This window comes from Phalacrocorax aristotelis, chromosome 1, assembly GCF_949628215.1.
Source record: "Phalacrocorax aristotelis chromosome 1, bGulAri2.1, whole genome shotgun sequence".
Taxonomy (NCBI): Eukaryota; Metazoa; Chordata; class Aves; order Suliformes; family Phalacrocoracidae; genus Phalacrocorax; species Phalacrocorax aristotelis.
This window is the reverse complement of record NC_134276.1, coordinates 178,815,272-178,829,996: the sequence shown is the minus strand read 5'-3', so window position 1 is coordinate 178,829,996 and position 14,725 is coordinate 178,815,272. Positions and strand designations below refer to the sequence as shown.

The following is a 14,725-nucleotide window of genomic DNA, read 5'->3' as shown; positions in this document are numbered from 1 at the left end:
CTTCAACTCTTTATGAGTTTCTTATATACTTGGGATTCTTAGTTAGGTATTGAGGATCATAATGTACTGATGATTTCTCAGCAGAGCTTCCCAGAGCTGTCAAAAAGGAGATAACTGGCACAGTGAGACTCTTAAAGTCGATCTACAGGCCTGCCTATGGAGGGAATTGCAGGAAAATTAAGGGAAATTCATTAAAGGACTGAGCACAGTAAATAGATGAGAAGGTGCTTTAATACCCCATTAAAATTGTCTTAGTACTCAGTCATCCTAAATTGCTTCTTTTCTGAGGATGATTAAGAAAAGGATGTAAGGTTACTTCAACTTTGTTAGGCTACACTTCATCCAGCTATCTGAAGAAAATAACACTGCCTGCGTACCTCATCTTAACTTGCCATGGTGTCTTTGAATAAGCAAGCCATACTCACCCTATAGACAGGACTTCAAACAATTTTGCCTTTTTAATCTCTAAAATATATGGGAGGACTGGAATGGCATCTTGGCCAGTTTTCTATTCCCTGACTCTGCCAGCTGCAATTTCAGACCTCCACTCAGGTGAGTAGTCCTGCTGCTGTGAATAGAGTTCTGCAAATGCAAATTTGCTGAAAAAAATAGTACCCTACCTTACAACAAATGGGAGGTTAGAAAGGTTAGAAAGAACAAGGATTTGTTTAAACATCTGAAAACTTGGCCATATGCAAAAGTATTGGGTCATAAAACATGTTTTTTAATCCTGTAAAAATAATAAATTGTATGTTCCCCAATAAAAAGCTTAACTCTGCAGGTTATTATTTACCATAAAGAGCTGCTTAATAGTGCACAAGAATGTCGAGACGATTGTCTGGAAGGATTGACAACAGGACATGAAGGAAAGTGTTATTAAGCAGTATTCAAACTGTTCTAACTTCACTTTTGCTGTGGATATGTAAACACATAACCACACAGGTATATCAACATACAATGTATGTATGTGGACAGAGCCATGCATCTCAAAGTGCTATTGCAAGAATTTCTGAGTTTTTTGATTCAGTTCATTATTTTCAGGATTTTGAGTGTTCTTATATATATATTGCAGCTAAGGACAAAGTGACGCCGTGTAAAGACATGAATATGTAAGCCATACGTCTGTTCTAATCATGCATTTGGGTTAATCAGAGAAATAATTGTGCACGTGTTTGATTTTCAGATGTCTTCTTGCTTTTGGCAGATTGGAGCTGGATTTGTATGATAAAATGAATGGGGAGAAGAAGGACTTTTATACATCCATGTTTTTAGAAGTACTAGGAATTAGTTCCCACAATTCCGTTTAAAATGAAAAAGGAAATGACACAAGAATAGCGAGCTGAGCTTACATATAAGCACTTTGATCCAAAGATTGGAAGTAGAATAAAGGAGAGATATCCTGAAAATATAAAATGGCTTAAAACCCCCACCAGTTGTGAGAAAGACAGCACTCATCTCAGCTGGTTTTTTTATGGTTTTCTAAGCTCTTTTCAACTACGAAAAACGTTTTTCTGTATGAATAAAATATCATCACTGTTAACATTTGAGTTAGCACAAAAGAGACATTTTTGTTACCAAAACTTCCAGGATACTTCCTTGAAGGAGTAGCTCACCTTGCTTTGAGCACAGATTTACATAAAAAGGTTTTCCTGTCTCGCTGACTTCTAGCTGCATCCATGTATGAAGGTATTTCTTACTCTGCTTGGCCATCACCTTCTGACCTTGCTTTGTGAGAAAAAGAGAGCTGTTGGCCACCTTCAGGAGCCAATCCTTCTCATGGCAAGTCCACCTGACTGCCCGGGGACAATCAGTGATGATGCTGCGAGATGACAGCGCAGAGCGTGTAGAGATGCTCAGGCACTGGTCAGAGTTCACATGGCGGAGTCTGTCGTCTGCCGTCCACTGCCACTGCTGGTTGAGGTTGGTCATATTGCACTTTTCCATAATGACTCCTTTCTTTTCTGAAAGACACTGCTGTTTCTGGACATGGATAATCAGAAACCCTTCTGGAAGAGGAAAATTCCAGAAAAATGCAATAGATTACACATGGTTATTTAACAAAAGGCAAATTCTTGATGATTTAAAATATATCAGCAAATAAACCTCTCTTCCAACTTTCTACATGTTGAACTTTGCATGAACTTTCCATGTGTTGAACCTATTTTAAAAAAACTCAAACGTACAACCCACATGATGCAAGTGTTGGGAATGTAAAGAGTGAGAATGCAAAAAGCAAACTGTTGCAGCAAAGGTCACCTTGACCTTCATTACATATAAAAATGAAGAAAAAATTAAACAGGATATAAAAGAAATCCAAGAACTATTAACTTCAAACACCAATTCTAAATACCCCACTTCCCCTGCTTGAAAGCATACAAAGACCTACACAAGCTCTTGTTCTTTTTTTCCGTTTTATGACACAGTCTTTTTACAATAGAATTTATTGCTTGGAAATCATTTTAGTAAAACTCAGTAGTGTTTTTGAAGAAAACGTATAAAAGGACATTCCCAAATCTGTGTGCCTCTCAGTGCCTGTGTTGTTACAAGAATGGAGGCTCTTTACTGATAGGAAGTGTATCGATTCTACTGGATTTACTTCAACATCTCTAGCTGTTAGTTTTGTGATCATGCTAATTCATGTAAGATTAGCACTTTGTACCACCACACTTAAAGATCAACAGCAAACACTCAAATGAAAAGAACTACAATGCATTCATCAAAAAACCTCAAAGTTACGAATGCAAAATCCATACTTGTTACAGAACACGGAACTGGATATTTCAAATGCAGCCTCCCTGCCATATTTTGTTTAGGTTTTTATCTCTTTATAATCTCACTCAAATATTTCCAGCCTCATTAGTTACATAGTGCTAAACCCAACATGTGTATTTATTTCCCTTGGTTGAGGTTTGTCACACTGCCCCCCCCCCCCCCCCGTTTTTACAGACCTGGGTATTTTCTAACTATGCATCACAGAAAGCTTCTGGCTCTGGAAGTTTCACAAAGGAGGAACAAAAAATAGGAATTTCCCCTTCAAAGAGCTTGTCCCAAAGCTCAGCTCCTAGACTGTCTAGCAGGAGATCTTCTTAAAAAAAAAAAAAAGAAGAAGAGGTATCTCCAGCATAGAAGGACACAGTTTATTTTCCTCTGGAAAGAAATCTAAACAGAATAGGCTAGGTTGGCCCTGCCCCCCATTCCTCTTCTATGAACCCAAGCGAAGAAGTAACTCGGTTTTCGTGAGTCACCAGCTGCCCTGGAGGGCTCTGCTCGGCGGCAGAAAGAGCAATACGGCACAGGGGAAGAGGGGAAAGAAACTTACCTGAGAATGTCAAGGCAAGACAGGTAGAAACCAGGACCTGAAATAAAGAATCCATTTTCTCTCTAGCAACTCCCCATGCTTCTCTTAAAAAAACCCACCTCAGATAAGTGAAGCGAAGGCTAGGAAGGAAATGTGCCTTCACAGGGGGAAAAAGTCAGTGACGAGCATTTCCTTCTATTCAATTGTTTTGGGCAGTTTTACACCACTTTGTCCTTTCATATGATTCTTCAGAGTTTACTAGTTGCTTTATTTTGGAAAAATACAAGCAAAAGAGAGAGAGGTTTTCAAACACCCAGGAAACTAGAAGAGATGATGCTGAATAAAGAAGAGGGGTTATACTTCTGTGTAATTCCTTTTCAGGGCTGTGAAACATGCCTGTGAAACATTACAACTCTGCAGGTGATTCGGATGGGGCTGAATAAGAATATAGTGTATTATCCAGGGAACAAACTCACATTTTTTTGTAACTATATGTAATGAAAAAAAATCTTGATATTGATACTTCTAACTCCATGAGTTCCAAAAGCCAAGTGGAGAGGGGGAGGAGAAGGAGAAGGGGCAGAGGAGGAGGCAAAGCTCTGAAGTCTGCACTGGGTCTTACACAAGCTCCCCTGAGGGATCAAGGGATGCTAGTTTTGCCTTCCCATCAGGTGATCCACCTTGCTTCATGTCAGTGGGAGCTTGTCTGAGTCCTCTGGATTGACTCTCCAGTGGTCTGAAGCCATGGTGAAGGCTAACCAAATGGTACTGGGCTGTCTCTGTTTATGGGGGTACAAAAGTGTGTGGTGCATTAACTACTCTAGGCAAGAACAGAGACTTCAGGAAATATTTTATATCAAGTGTAATTTATTAGCAGTATGAAGCAAAGTCAACATCACTGCATTAAAAACTCATTATACCCTGTAAACAGACCTCCCAGTGCTGTAAGTCATAATGCCAACCTTGTTTTTCTCTTAAAAACAAACTCTTACTGAATGGTAAAGGAAACAGTCATAGCAGCATTTTCTTTCTTGTATAACCTGTCGTGGAACAGTTCATATCACTAAAGGCCTCTATCTCTTACTGAAAGAAATAGAGCAGATAAACAACGTAAGCAAAAAATCCAGTATTAATAAAAGACAGACAAATATTTAAAATCCTTACCATTTAATATATGCTACAAAGTTTCTTTTAAAAGTAAAATGACTTACACGATTTACAAATACACTGGATTAGGGTCTGTAGCAGAAGCACGTTCAAAGACAACAGTATAGGGTAAATACACACACACTGAATAACAGACATTGTGCTCTGCAACTGCTCTGTAAGACCTACAGTAAATACACATTTAATAGATAATAGTATGAAGAACATATATTTCCATATAAAATATTAACTGCTTTTGAATATTTTCAAAAACAAGACTTTTAAGTTTTTTATTATCTCAACTTTTTTTTTAATCCATAATTGAACACTTGCAATTTTAGCAGCAAGAATATTATGTGGCCAAGAAACAAGCTCACCACATAATCAGTAATAGCACTTTACAGTACAGTTGACAGTCCATTCACAAGACAGTTTGCAAACGTTAAAGCATTTATACACTTGATAAACATTTCTTCTGTGGAATTTCCATTGTCCATCCAACTGCAGCAGTAGCACATACATACATTCCATATGGCAGATATCAGTATTACAGAATTAAACCCACCTTTAGATATATACGTGTCATCCATGTGTAGTTTCAGTACGGTACCTTCTTTAGAAATCATTTTTGGGAAGCTCACAATACATTCATACAAAGCAAGGGTCCAGCAATCACTATACTTTTGCCAAACCATCCACAATCCTTTCAGAAGTTGGCCTCAAAGCCGCTCTTCCCACTGCAGTAAACTCCTTGAAGAAGCTGCTGGTAGGTAATGAAACAAATTACCTCAAGAGACTGACATTCGGATTTACCCTCCTTGGCTTCACTCGACAGCTTCTGCAGAAAGTCTGCTTTCATACAGACTCAGTGCATGGTGCACAAATTCATACTGTTCACTGGTCTGAACCATTCCACCCCTGAAAATGAAACACATCAGAATCAAATCTTATTTCTTAAGAATGCAACAACCTCCAGGCCCTGCCAACTCCATGACCACCAGATAATACAAGCCCTTTTCTCAATTTTTGACTTAGAATTTGCTTGAGTATGTGGGAGATTTGCCTGAGCAGAAGTACTTTCTTCGTAACTTATGCCATCCAGCACAGGCCCAGCATGAGCCACCATTCCCGATTCTGTCAGGGTAAGAACTAGAGAGAAAAGCATCTGGCGTCTACATTGTTAACACCTAAATTTCAAATTCAATACATTCATAGAGAATTTCGCTCAGTCAGTTGGGGAAGGAAGGCCAGATACACAGATGCAGCATTACTATTGATGGAGCAAGGGACTGTTCAGAATCTGGCCTTTCATTTTCATCCTTTACTAAAAATGTAACCTTTGGTGACCCTCAGATCGCCTGTGTAGAGAACAGCTCTTCCTGTCCTCTTTCTAACGCCTACAACGCATCCTGTCTGAACAGCAGCCACCTAAGAAATTTTACAGCACTGACTCATTTCAGCACCAACAATACAAAATTGTTTAACTTGACCATAAAAAGGACTAGTTAAAGCCAGCTTGGATTAGATGCCTACATTTAACACATTCACCTGACAACAATCCCTTTTTCAGGTCTAAAAGGATCAAGTACCACATTTCCAGTGCCAGTTGCAGTGTGGTAGGAAGGGGATGATGTCCTACAGGAGGTAGGTGTGATGTTTAGTAAGCGTGGCACTATTCACCTCTGAAGTTAAATAGAGCCTCTTTCTGGCAGTACTAAGGTCTTCCAGGTCTCACTTCTCATGGAGTGAAGCCTCAAGTTTATTTAGTTCCACTTTTATCTGCCAGGGTATTCAAAGCTACCTGCTCTGCTTCTAGAACCAAGTCCCCAGCTCATCCTCAGTGTACCCTGGAGCAGCCAGTTACCTCTGGGGAAATGAAAGAGTAAATGGCTGTAGGGGGAAGGAAGACATTAAGTTGTGTATTGTATTTGGCTTCAGCTAGATCTTCATTGAAACAATCAAATTTGTGAGGAATTTGGATCCAGAGCAATGTTGAAGCCAGGCATCTTACAGGAGGTCTGACAAAACCCCATGTGATCCCTTCAGACACCCTAGCAACAAAAGGATCTACTGGTATACAAAGCTATACGATAAATGCTAAAACCGCCTCAACAAATATTGTCCTTTAGTATTAGAGAATGTTATCTACAACCATAAGGTCCTTTTATTTTCCTCAGTGCTATGGGATGGTTTAATGCTTGTGGCAGGAAAAACATAATTAAAATAACACCTACTTCTTTAAGCAAGCAACCAGCTGTCTCTGCTCCTCCAGTGAGCTCAGGCAACAGTAAAACACCTTTAGTGAGCCGCATGTCTGTGATGATATGTTATTCCTAAGAATTAAATCACAGGCCCCTAAATGGTCCCATCCACTGCAAAATGCAGCAACCTCTTAACTTTGCCAACACAGACATCCACAAATTCATAACGCTTGGCTGTCTGCAGCCGTCAGCTGCTCTCCTCTGTGCCTATCCCCTGCCTGAAGGTCCAGCGAGAATCTAAAGGTGACGGGAGGGCTTTGCTCTAGTCATCTGTGCTGCTTAGCCTCCTTCCTTCCTCTGCACTGCTGCGTCCTGCCCTGCCCACACAACACCTTCCCAGCCAGCTTCCCTCCCTGCCTCCCCCATCAATGTTCCCCCAAGATATGCTCTAAGGGAGTGCGTTTCCCAGGTTAGATCTGCTGCATGGAAGGGGTGGAGGAAGGGAACATATCCAGGGAGAAGGACTTGGCAGGAAGGGCAGGTTAAAACAGTGTTGGCTGCACTAGGCTGTTTGTGGGGGTGATCCATGCTCCTTCCTCTTTGGTGCTGAAGTAACATACAAAATCCCCAAGAAGACATGTATAAGTCTGGCTGGGGCTGAGCCCAGCATTACTGCATTTGCCCTGTGCTAGCAAGCATAACTGAGGTGTTATGGTGCTTCTGAACTATGTATGGGCAAATAAGTACACGCCCCTGTCAGCTTAGGGCACCTGAGTCTTATACAGAGGTTCAGACAACTTGGCCTTGTCAGTACTATTATACATGGGATTCATAGAACCATAGTGTCACAGAATGGTTTGGGTTGGAAGGGACCTTAAAGATCATCTAGTCCAACCCCCTGCCATGGGCAGGGACGCCTTCCACTAGATCAGGTTGCTCAAAGCCGCAGCCATCCTGACCTTGAACACTTCCAGGGATGGGGCATCCACAGCTTCTCTGGGCAACCTGTTCCAGTGTCTCACCACCCTCATAGTAAAGAATTTCTTCCTTATACCCAGTCTAAATCTACCCTTTTTTAGTTTAAAACCATTACCCCTTCTCCTATCACTAAAGGCCCTGGTAATAAAACTTTCTCCCTCTTTCTTATAAGACTCATTTATATATTGAAAGGCTGCAAAAAGGTGTCCCCAGAGGCTTCTCTTCTCCAGGCTGAACAACCCCAACTCTCTCAGACTTCCTTCATTGGAGAGGTGCTCCCTCCCTCAGATCATTTTTGTGGCCCTCCTTTGGACCTGCTCTAACAGCTCCATGTCTTTCTTGTGTTGGGGACCCCAGAGCTGGACGCAGCACTGCAGGGGGGGTCTCACCAGAGCGGAGCAGAGGGGCAGAATCACTTCCCTCGACCTGCTGGCCACGTTTCTTCTTATGCAGCCCAGGATATGATGGGCTGTCTGGGCTGCGAGCACACATTGCTGGCTCATGTCCAATTTTCATTTACCAATAATCCCCAAGTCCTTCTCCACTTTGTTCTCATGCAAGGCTCACGATTAATAGCAAAGAATTATCTGTGACCCTAAGAAATCAGTTTGTGCAAAAGGCGGTGTGGAAGAGCGTTTCAGGAGGAAATCTGCTCAAGGAGGGAGGTTTCCTCTCCTGCGTCCCCAGTGCCCAGAAGGGATGTACCCACAACGACAGCACCTCCGGGTGTGCAGCCTTCATCCTCTGCCAGCCCACACTGCCAGCTCCTCTGCGAGCTGCTGGGCTCTCTGGTTCTTTGGGGCTGTCTGCGGTGGTGCTCAGAAGAAACAGCCCCTGGTATCCTGAGGGCTCAGGGACTGTGACCTGCTCTGTCTGGGCAGCCGTGGGGGAGGGAAGGGTCCTTTACCCTGTCCTCTGGCTTGCTGCTAGTGCAGCTGGATGCAGTCTGCTCCAGAATGAATGTGATGTGGGGTTTGGGATTTTTTTTTTTAACCTGAAGCAATTAGTCAAAACACTTAAACAATGAATTGACGCACACTGGAAACTCTTTTCATCCTGTCTGAGGAGCCAAGAGCAAAGTTATTGGACGTCATTCCAAGAATGTGCCTTTAAGGTTAAGAATGTGCAAAAGTTTCTCGATATCACAGTAAGTCTTGAAGATGCCTCACATCAAATATTTCCTGTTTCTGTTGCAAAACATAAAAAATGAACTGGGGAAAAAAGTATGCTAAGCAGACATGTGGGTCTATCTTTCTGTGAATCTACACCAACCATGGCTGCACTCCATCCCGGATCAAGATTTTGAGTGCATGGTCCATTTCCTCGTGTTACCACAGCACAGATAATTCAGTGGGCAGGATTCTAGCTCCTAGGTGTTCAGATAAAACCATCCTTTTCTGATGAACTCTATCTTTCTGTTTTGTGAGGTCAATCTGATGTACAAAGAATAAATGGGAGCTCAGCTGCTGGCCAGCATCATGAGGAAGACAGTCTCATCTCTGTACCTGCTCTGCTCCTGTTTGTACCCTGCTGCTGACGTTGGCCACACTGCTAACTGAACTGCAACACAGCTGTGGCCAGAGCGAACTCTTGCAGCCACGTCTAGTGGGACATTAAATTAATTTTGCCAGCTTCATGCCACATGTAATAACCCTATCTCACACGCCACCTGCCAATAACCACCACATCAGGACTGGGTCATCAGGGGAAGCTGGTCTCATGAAGCTTTGTCCATGCAACAGTGATACTTTCCCACTTTATGAACCTGCAATCTGCTTGGGCTGGCAGTGGCTACTCTAGTCTTAGGGGCTGCTAAGCTCTGCCTTCGCAATCCTTGCTATAAACTGACTGCCAGGTGAGGGAGATCCATTCTGTAATATGGCCAGTTGGAAAAAGGAAAGAAAAAGAGGTTTTGGTTATTGAGTTTTGCCCAGAATTACGTCTTTAAAAAATAAAACACAGATATACTCTTTGTCTCAGGCAGTGCCTGAGAATATGAAGAGCTGAGGCTCCTTAAGCAAGATCTCTGGAGTCTATTTTTGTAATGTGAAACTTGAAAAAACAGAAAAGCACAGATCACAAGACTTAATTTTTATAACAAGCTTTGCGTCACTGTGATTGCTGTTATGAATGTTTATATTTGGGACAGATTTTCATTCTCTTTCCAAGTTTGTCTAGGATAGTAATACATATAAGAATGTTCATTAGTCAGATACACTTGATGAAATTGTGTTATCACTTATAATACTGAAAATATGGATTATTTTTCCTATGGCTGAAATAATGATGTAAAAAGTTATGTAGCTGGGACCAGAATTTGCTTCCACTTCTCTACAGTGGAGTGTAAAAACAAAAAGAAAAAGGTTATCTTATAATAGAAATACTAAAATGGGGGAGAGCACCACAAACCTTTTTCAATAAGATGAACATATAATCAGAATGGAGTGCTGGAAATTTGGAGTTGATAATTTAAAACAGAGTAAGCATTTTCCCCTCAGCTCTTCCATCCTTTTTGTTGCTGAGATTTTAAAGTCAGGAACCCCCTTTGGAGGATTTTACACTCCAAGTGGCTCATGTTGCCCTGTAGGATCACATTACAATCTCTAGTATGATGAAGGCATGTGAGGGGAAGGCAGTGGAGGTGATCCATAAACACGGTCAACTATATGGATTCTGGTCCTGCAGTTTGTGGTGCCAGTACCTTTCAGAGCTCTTCAGAACACAAAAATCCTGTATTGTCCCTTTGACCTGAGCTCTTTTTCAGCATCTGCACCCTTATGGCTTGTTTCCATTTAAAGAAGAAATGTATGTCAGAAGCAGTTAATATACTTGCAAGGAGATTATATGATCTGGTACCTACAGCAGGAGACGAACGAGACTTCTCTATTCTTGGTGCAACCCTGTTTATTTACTTTATAAAAAATCCTGTTTCCCCAAGCAGAATAAGAAAGAAAAGTACAACCAAACCAGCAGCTTCCATTTTGCACAATGCCACATCCTCCTTTCCAACACAAATCTCTCTTCAGCCCTGTTTTCATAAAACAAAGCACTCTGCAACAATGCTGGCTTACAGTGTTCCTGCTCCCAAGCTGTGAATTCAATCAGGGAATTGATCTGACTTAAGAAAATTCTGCAACAAATGCCTTGCTGTTTTCTTAAGCTGGTTAAGTTTGCCAACCCAATTCAAAAGGGCCCCCAGCACAGCTGAGGGAACAGCAACAGCACCAGATTTGGCTCTCCCCGCTACACACTGAGTGAGCCTAGATGTCCCTGTCAATCCAGACTCAAAGACAATCCCTTGCCTCCAGATTGCCCTGTGTCTCTTGTGTCCTAGTGGGACGCTGCTGAAAGCAGAAAGCTCCAGGAGGGGAAAAGAGGAGTGCCAAGTGCACAGCAACCACAGAGTTGCCATCTCAGGAGAATTTCATTCAGTGGAGTCTCACCCAGTTTCACCCAAGAACCAATATTCCTTACTCAGGTTCTAAATACGAATGTTACTTTGAATATTCAGCTAATGCTGTCATAAGAGTCGGCAAAAGTGACGGCACCCACTTCATGTAAAGCAACATTCAACAGTGAAAAGGTTTTCAGAACCATTACTGATCATTACTGGTCATTACTGAATCACTTCAGTAATGATTTCAGAATCATTGACTGATTTTCAGAATCACTGACTGATTTATGGTTCTTCTGGAACTCACCGATCCACTCGTAGCTGACAGACAATGCTCAACGCGTCTACAACTCCCTCTTCCTTCAGCTGCTGACAACCAATGGCCGTGGCAATAAAACATCCAGTTCTTCCTATACCAGCACTGAAATGAAGGAAAAAATTGATAGGGGTATGGAGTTCACAGATCAAAGAAATTAAGTGGAAAACACTAAATAGATATGAAAACACTAAAATTACAAAACATGGAATTGCTAGAACCCACACTTCCTGGGTGCATGACTAACAAGGGTAACTTCTCAGGTCACTTTCTTAGAGACAAATGAAAGGGTGCACTGTTCCAGCAGTCCAGCTGTTGTGGGCAGTTTATGAGGCTTACACATTTCCAGTTTGCACACAAGTGTTTTGTAAGAAAAACAATCTCCATTAGCACCACAAAGTCCAAATACTAGAATCATAAAATCATTAAGGTTGGAAAAGACGTCTAGTCAGGTCAGACCTCATCAGGTCCAACCGTCAACCCCAAACCACCATGCCTCCTAAACCATGCCCTGAAGTGCCATGTCTACACATCTTTTAAATACCTCCAGGGATGGTGACTCTACCACCTCTCTGGGCAGCCTGTTCCAATGCCTGACCACTCTTGCAGTGAAGAAATTTTTCCTAATATACAATCTAAACTTCCCCTGATGCAAATTGAGGCCATTTCCTCTCATCCTATCACTAGTGACTTGGGAGAAGAGACCAACACCCACCTCACTATAACTTCCTTTCAGGTAGTTGCAGAGAGTGATAAGGTCTCCCCTCAGCCTCCTCTTCCTCAGGCTAAACAACCCCAGTTTCCTCAGCCACTCTTCATAAGACTTGTTCTCCAGACCCTTCACCAGCTTCGTTGCCCTTCTCTGGACACGCTCCAGCACCTCAATGGCCTTCTTGTACTGAGAGGCCCAAAACTGAACACAGTATTCAATGTGCGGCCTCACCAGTGCTGGATACAGGGGCACAGTCACTTCCCTGCTCCTGCTGGCCACAGTGTTCCTGATACAAGCCAGGATGCTGTTGGCCATCTTGGCCTCTGGCATAATCCAAGCAAATGATGGAGAAATGCATTGAGCTGGGGGGAAAGCCCACCTAAAGGCAAAAGTCAGTGGGGCTTTATGTTTGAAGTCCTCAAAGTATATAGGGGTTCTGCTAACCTGGAGGTAAAAAGGACCTAGAACCATGCTGATGAAGTTAACCCCTTCTCCTGTGATTCTGCAGGAGGAAGAAGGATTTGGTGCTGTGAATGTCCAGGTTTTCTTGATGCTTGCTTAGAAACAGCCATTTTGGCATTATTTTTACTCTCTGGGCCTCCAAAGATTTTAAAAATCTCTGCCCCACTCTGTTTCTTGCTTAAGTAATGTGGAATTCAGTGCAGCTCATCCTGTTATGCTGCATGTCAGGAAAATGTGAGGAAAATAGTTAAAACATGGAGTCAGGGGTCCAGATCTCCATACCTGGCTTAACCATTTGGTGCCTTGCTTTCTTCATCTCTGCAACGGGTATGAATGCTACCTGTCTCATAAAAGCACTGCAAGAGTTATTTAAATTAATGCCAGGAAGAATACATTGAGTGTCTCAGATGGAAGCTTGATATATCAGTGCAAAGTGTTACCAGGAGTATGTCCATTTGCTACAGCTGAAACAAATCACAATCTACTCACCACAGAATGAAAGATAGGAGCACTTTAGAGAGTCGAGCGCCCTCCCATCTGGAAGCGAGAATTTCTGAGAGGACTCAGAAATATTAAATATATAAGGATGTCTAAGCCAATCATGAGGGGGTAATGAGATGTAAAACTGGCAGCGTAAGAAAGGATCGAGTGAGGTGAAGAGCCTGAGCTGACAGCCTGTCTCCTTGGACATCAATATCCATGGGATAAATGTATCCAAAAGGAGGACTTAGTTTATAAAGAGGACTTTGGAGAAAGTAATATAATTCATATCCCCGTTCTTTTCCTCAAATATTTTGAAACACTTGAAAGTGGGGCTAACAAGTTTAAACAATTCAGATGTAAATAAAATTTGCTATAATGAAGGGTTCTTTTTTTCCCTTTTTTTTTGTGTGGATCAAGTTCTTGGACAAGTTCTTAATATATATTAAACAAAGACTAGGGTTTTCTACTGTATTTTCTTCCTCAGCTCAGGCATGATGGTCCTATCTTATTACATAGCTTTATTTCAGACTGTGCAAGATAAAAATTACATTGTTGTTCACTTCCCTGACATTTCTTTCCTAGTATATCCAGAAAATATGGAAAGCTAATTACTTTGAAGTATTTTCAAGCATCCAAACGTCATGTATATATATATTTCTATTATATATATTTCTATTTTGCCCCCTTTTTTTTTAGGAGTTTAATGCATAGTAGCTCATTTGTAATGACCATGGTCTGTTAATCAGGATTGTAGAATACTGGACAGTTATTATATTGGGATTAAGAGATGCAGGCAATATGCCTTTTATAGAACATGTTCATGCACTAGCTGATGAAGGAAGAAAAGCAAAAATTACCAGCAATAACTATAGCAGTGTCAAGTTTCTGAGCATGAAAATTTCATCCATCATTCTCATTTAAGAAACTCTTCAAAGTCCTCCAATATGCCAAATTGCTGGTTCTTCTGGGTAGTAGAAAACAGCATTGTGGTCCAGATTCTCAGATAACTTGGTTTCACTGACTAAATGGGGCTAAATTAGTTTTACATTTGCAGAATATAATTCTGTGTTCTAATTCTTCCTTATTGATTCAATTAAAAAAAAATATATCTTTTCCTTTTTGTTTGAAATCTCTCAATTAAAACTTGTATTTGATCCCAAACCACCTAGGTGCCATTAAACTCAAACTTATTTTGATATATTAACTACATATCCAAAGGAGAGATTAAGGAGTTATTTTCCATATTTACCATGTGCTTTCAATGAGTGACTTGAGAGAGGAAACATACCTTTCCAGCTAATGCCACTATAAAGATTGGTAAGAACTTAAAATTTTCATCTTCTGGAAATGTGTGCCCTTGGCATGTATGTAATCAGATCTGCTGATTTTAAGGACCAGAGCAGAAGTCTACTCTTTTTCCTACTCTTTTGCAGAATAGGAACTGCTTTACTGAAAAGAGTAAAGTACTTCTTATATCCTGATTCCTGAATGGGCTCATCACTGACGTATGTAAGACAGCACCTTATGCTGACAGGCTACAAGAAGACACGTACAAAAACCTGAATTATGGGTTTTTTTTCCACTTGTGTCATATTAAGAAATTATTAAAGCATTTTTGCTTCATATTAAGGATCATTGTTTCGGTGTACACTGTAATGCTCCTCTGGAAATATCTGAGAATTGTGCAGTTGCACCTGTGGCCCAAGTTTAAAAGTGCGCACAGGCTCTGATGACC

The 14,725-nt window shown here is 41.3% G+C and overlaps 2 protein-coding genes across 4 annotated transcripts in view; both read right to left on the bottom strand.

Annotated features, from left to right (window-relative positions):
- The window catches only part of PTPRB (protein tyrosine phosphatase receptor type B), a 66,440-nt gene extending 63,009 nt beyond the window's left edge, over positions 1–3,431 (bottom strand). For all 3 annotated transcript variants that reach the window (XR_012658556.1, XM_075080811.1, XM_075080810.1), the window contains exons 1-2: positions 3,320–3,431; positions 1,614–2,006 (exon numbers count right to left, since the gene is read on the bottom strand). Coding sequence is in view for 2 of the 3 variants with exons in the window: in XM_075080811.1 (XP_074936912.1) it covers positions 1,614–2,006; positions 3,320–3,374 (448 nt within the window). In the remaining variant the exon portion in view is untranslated. The remainder of the gene's footprint in view (positions 1–1,613; positions 2,007–3,319) is intronic.
- A 720-nt stretch (positions 3,432–4,151) lies between these two features.
- Positions 4,152–14,725, bottom strand: part of PTPRR (protein tyrosine phosphatase receptor type R) — a 154,104-nt gene continuing 143,530 nt past the window's right edge. Inside the window, exons 13-14 of the mRNA XM_075080809.1 lie at positions 11,325–11,438; positions 4,152–5,362 (exon numbers count right to left, since the gene is read on the bottom strand). Of these exons, the coding sequence (XP_074936910.1) occupies positions 5,269–5,362; positions 11,325–11,438 (208 nt within the window). The 3' untranslated portion in view covers positions 4,152–5,268. The remainder of the gene's footprint in view (positions 5,363–11,324; positions 11,439–14,725) is intronic.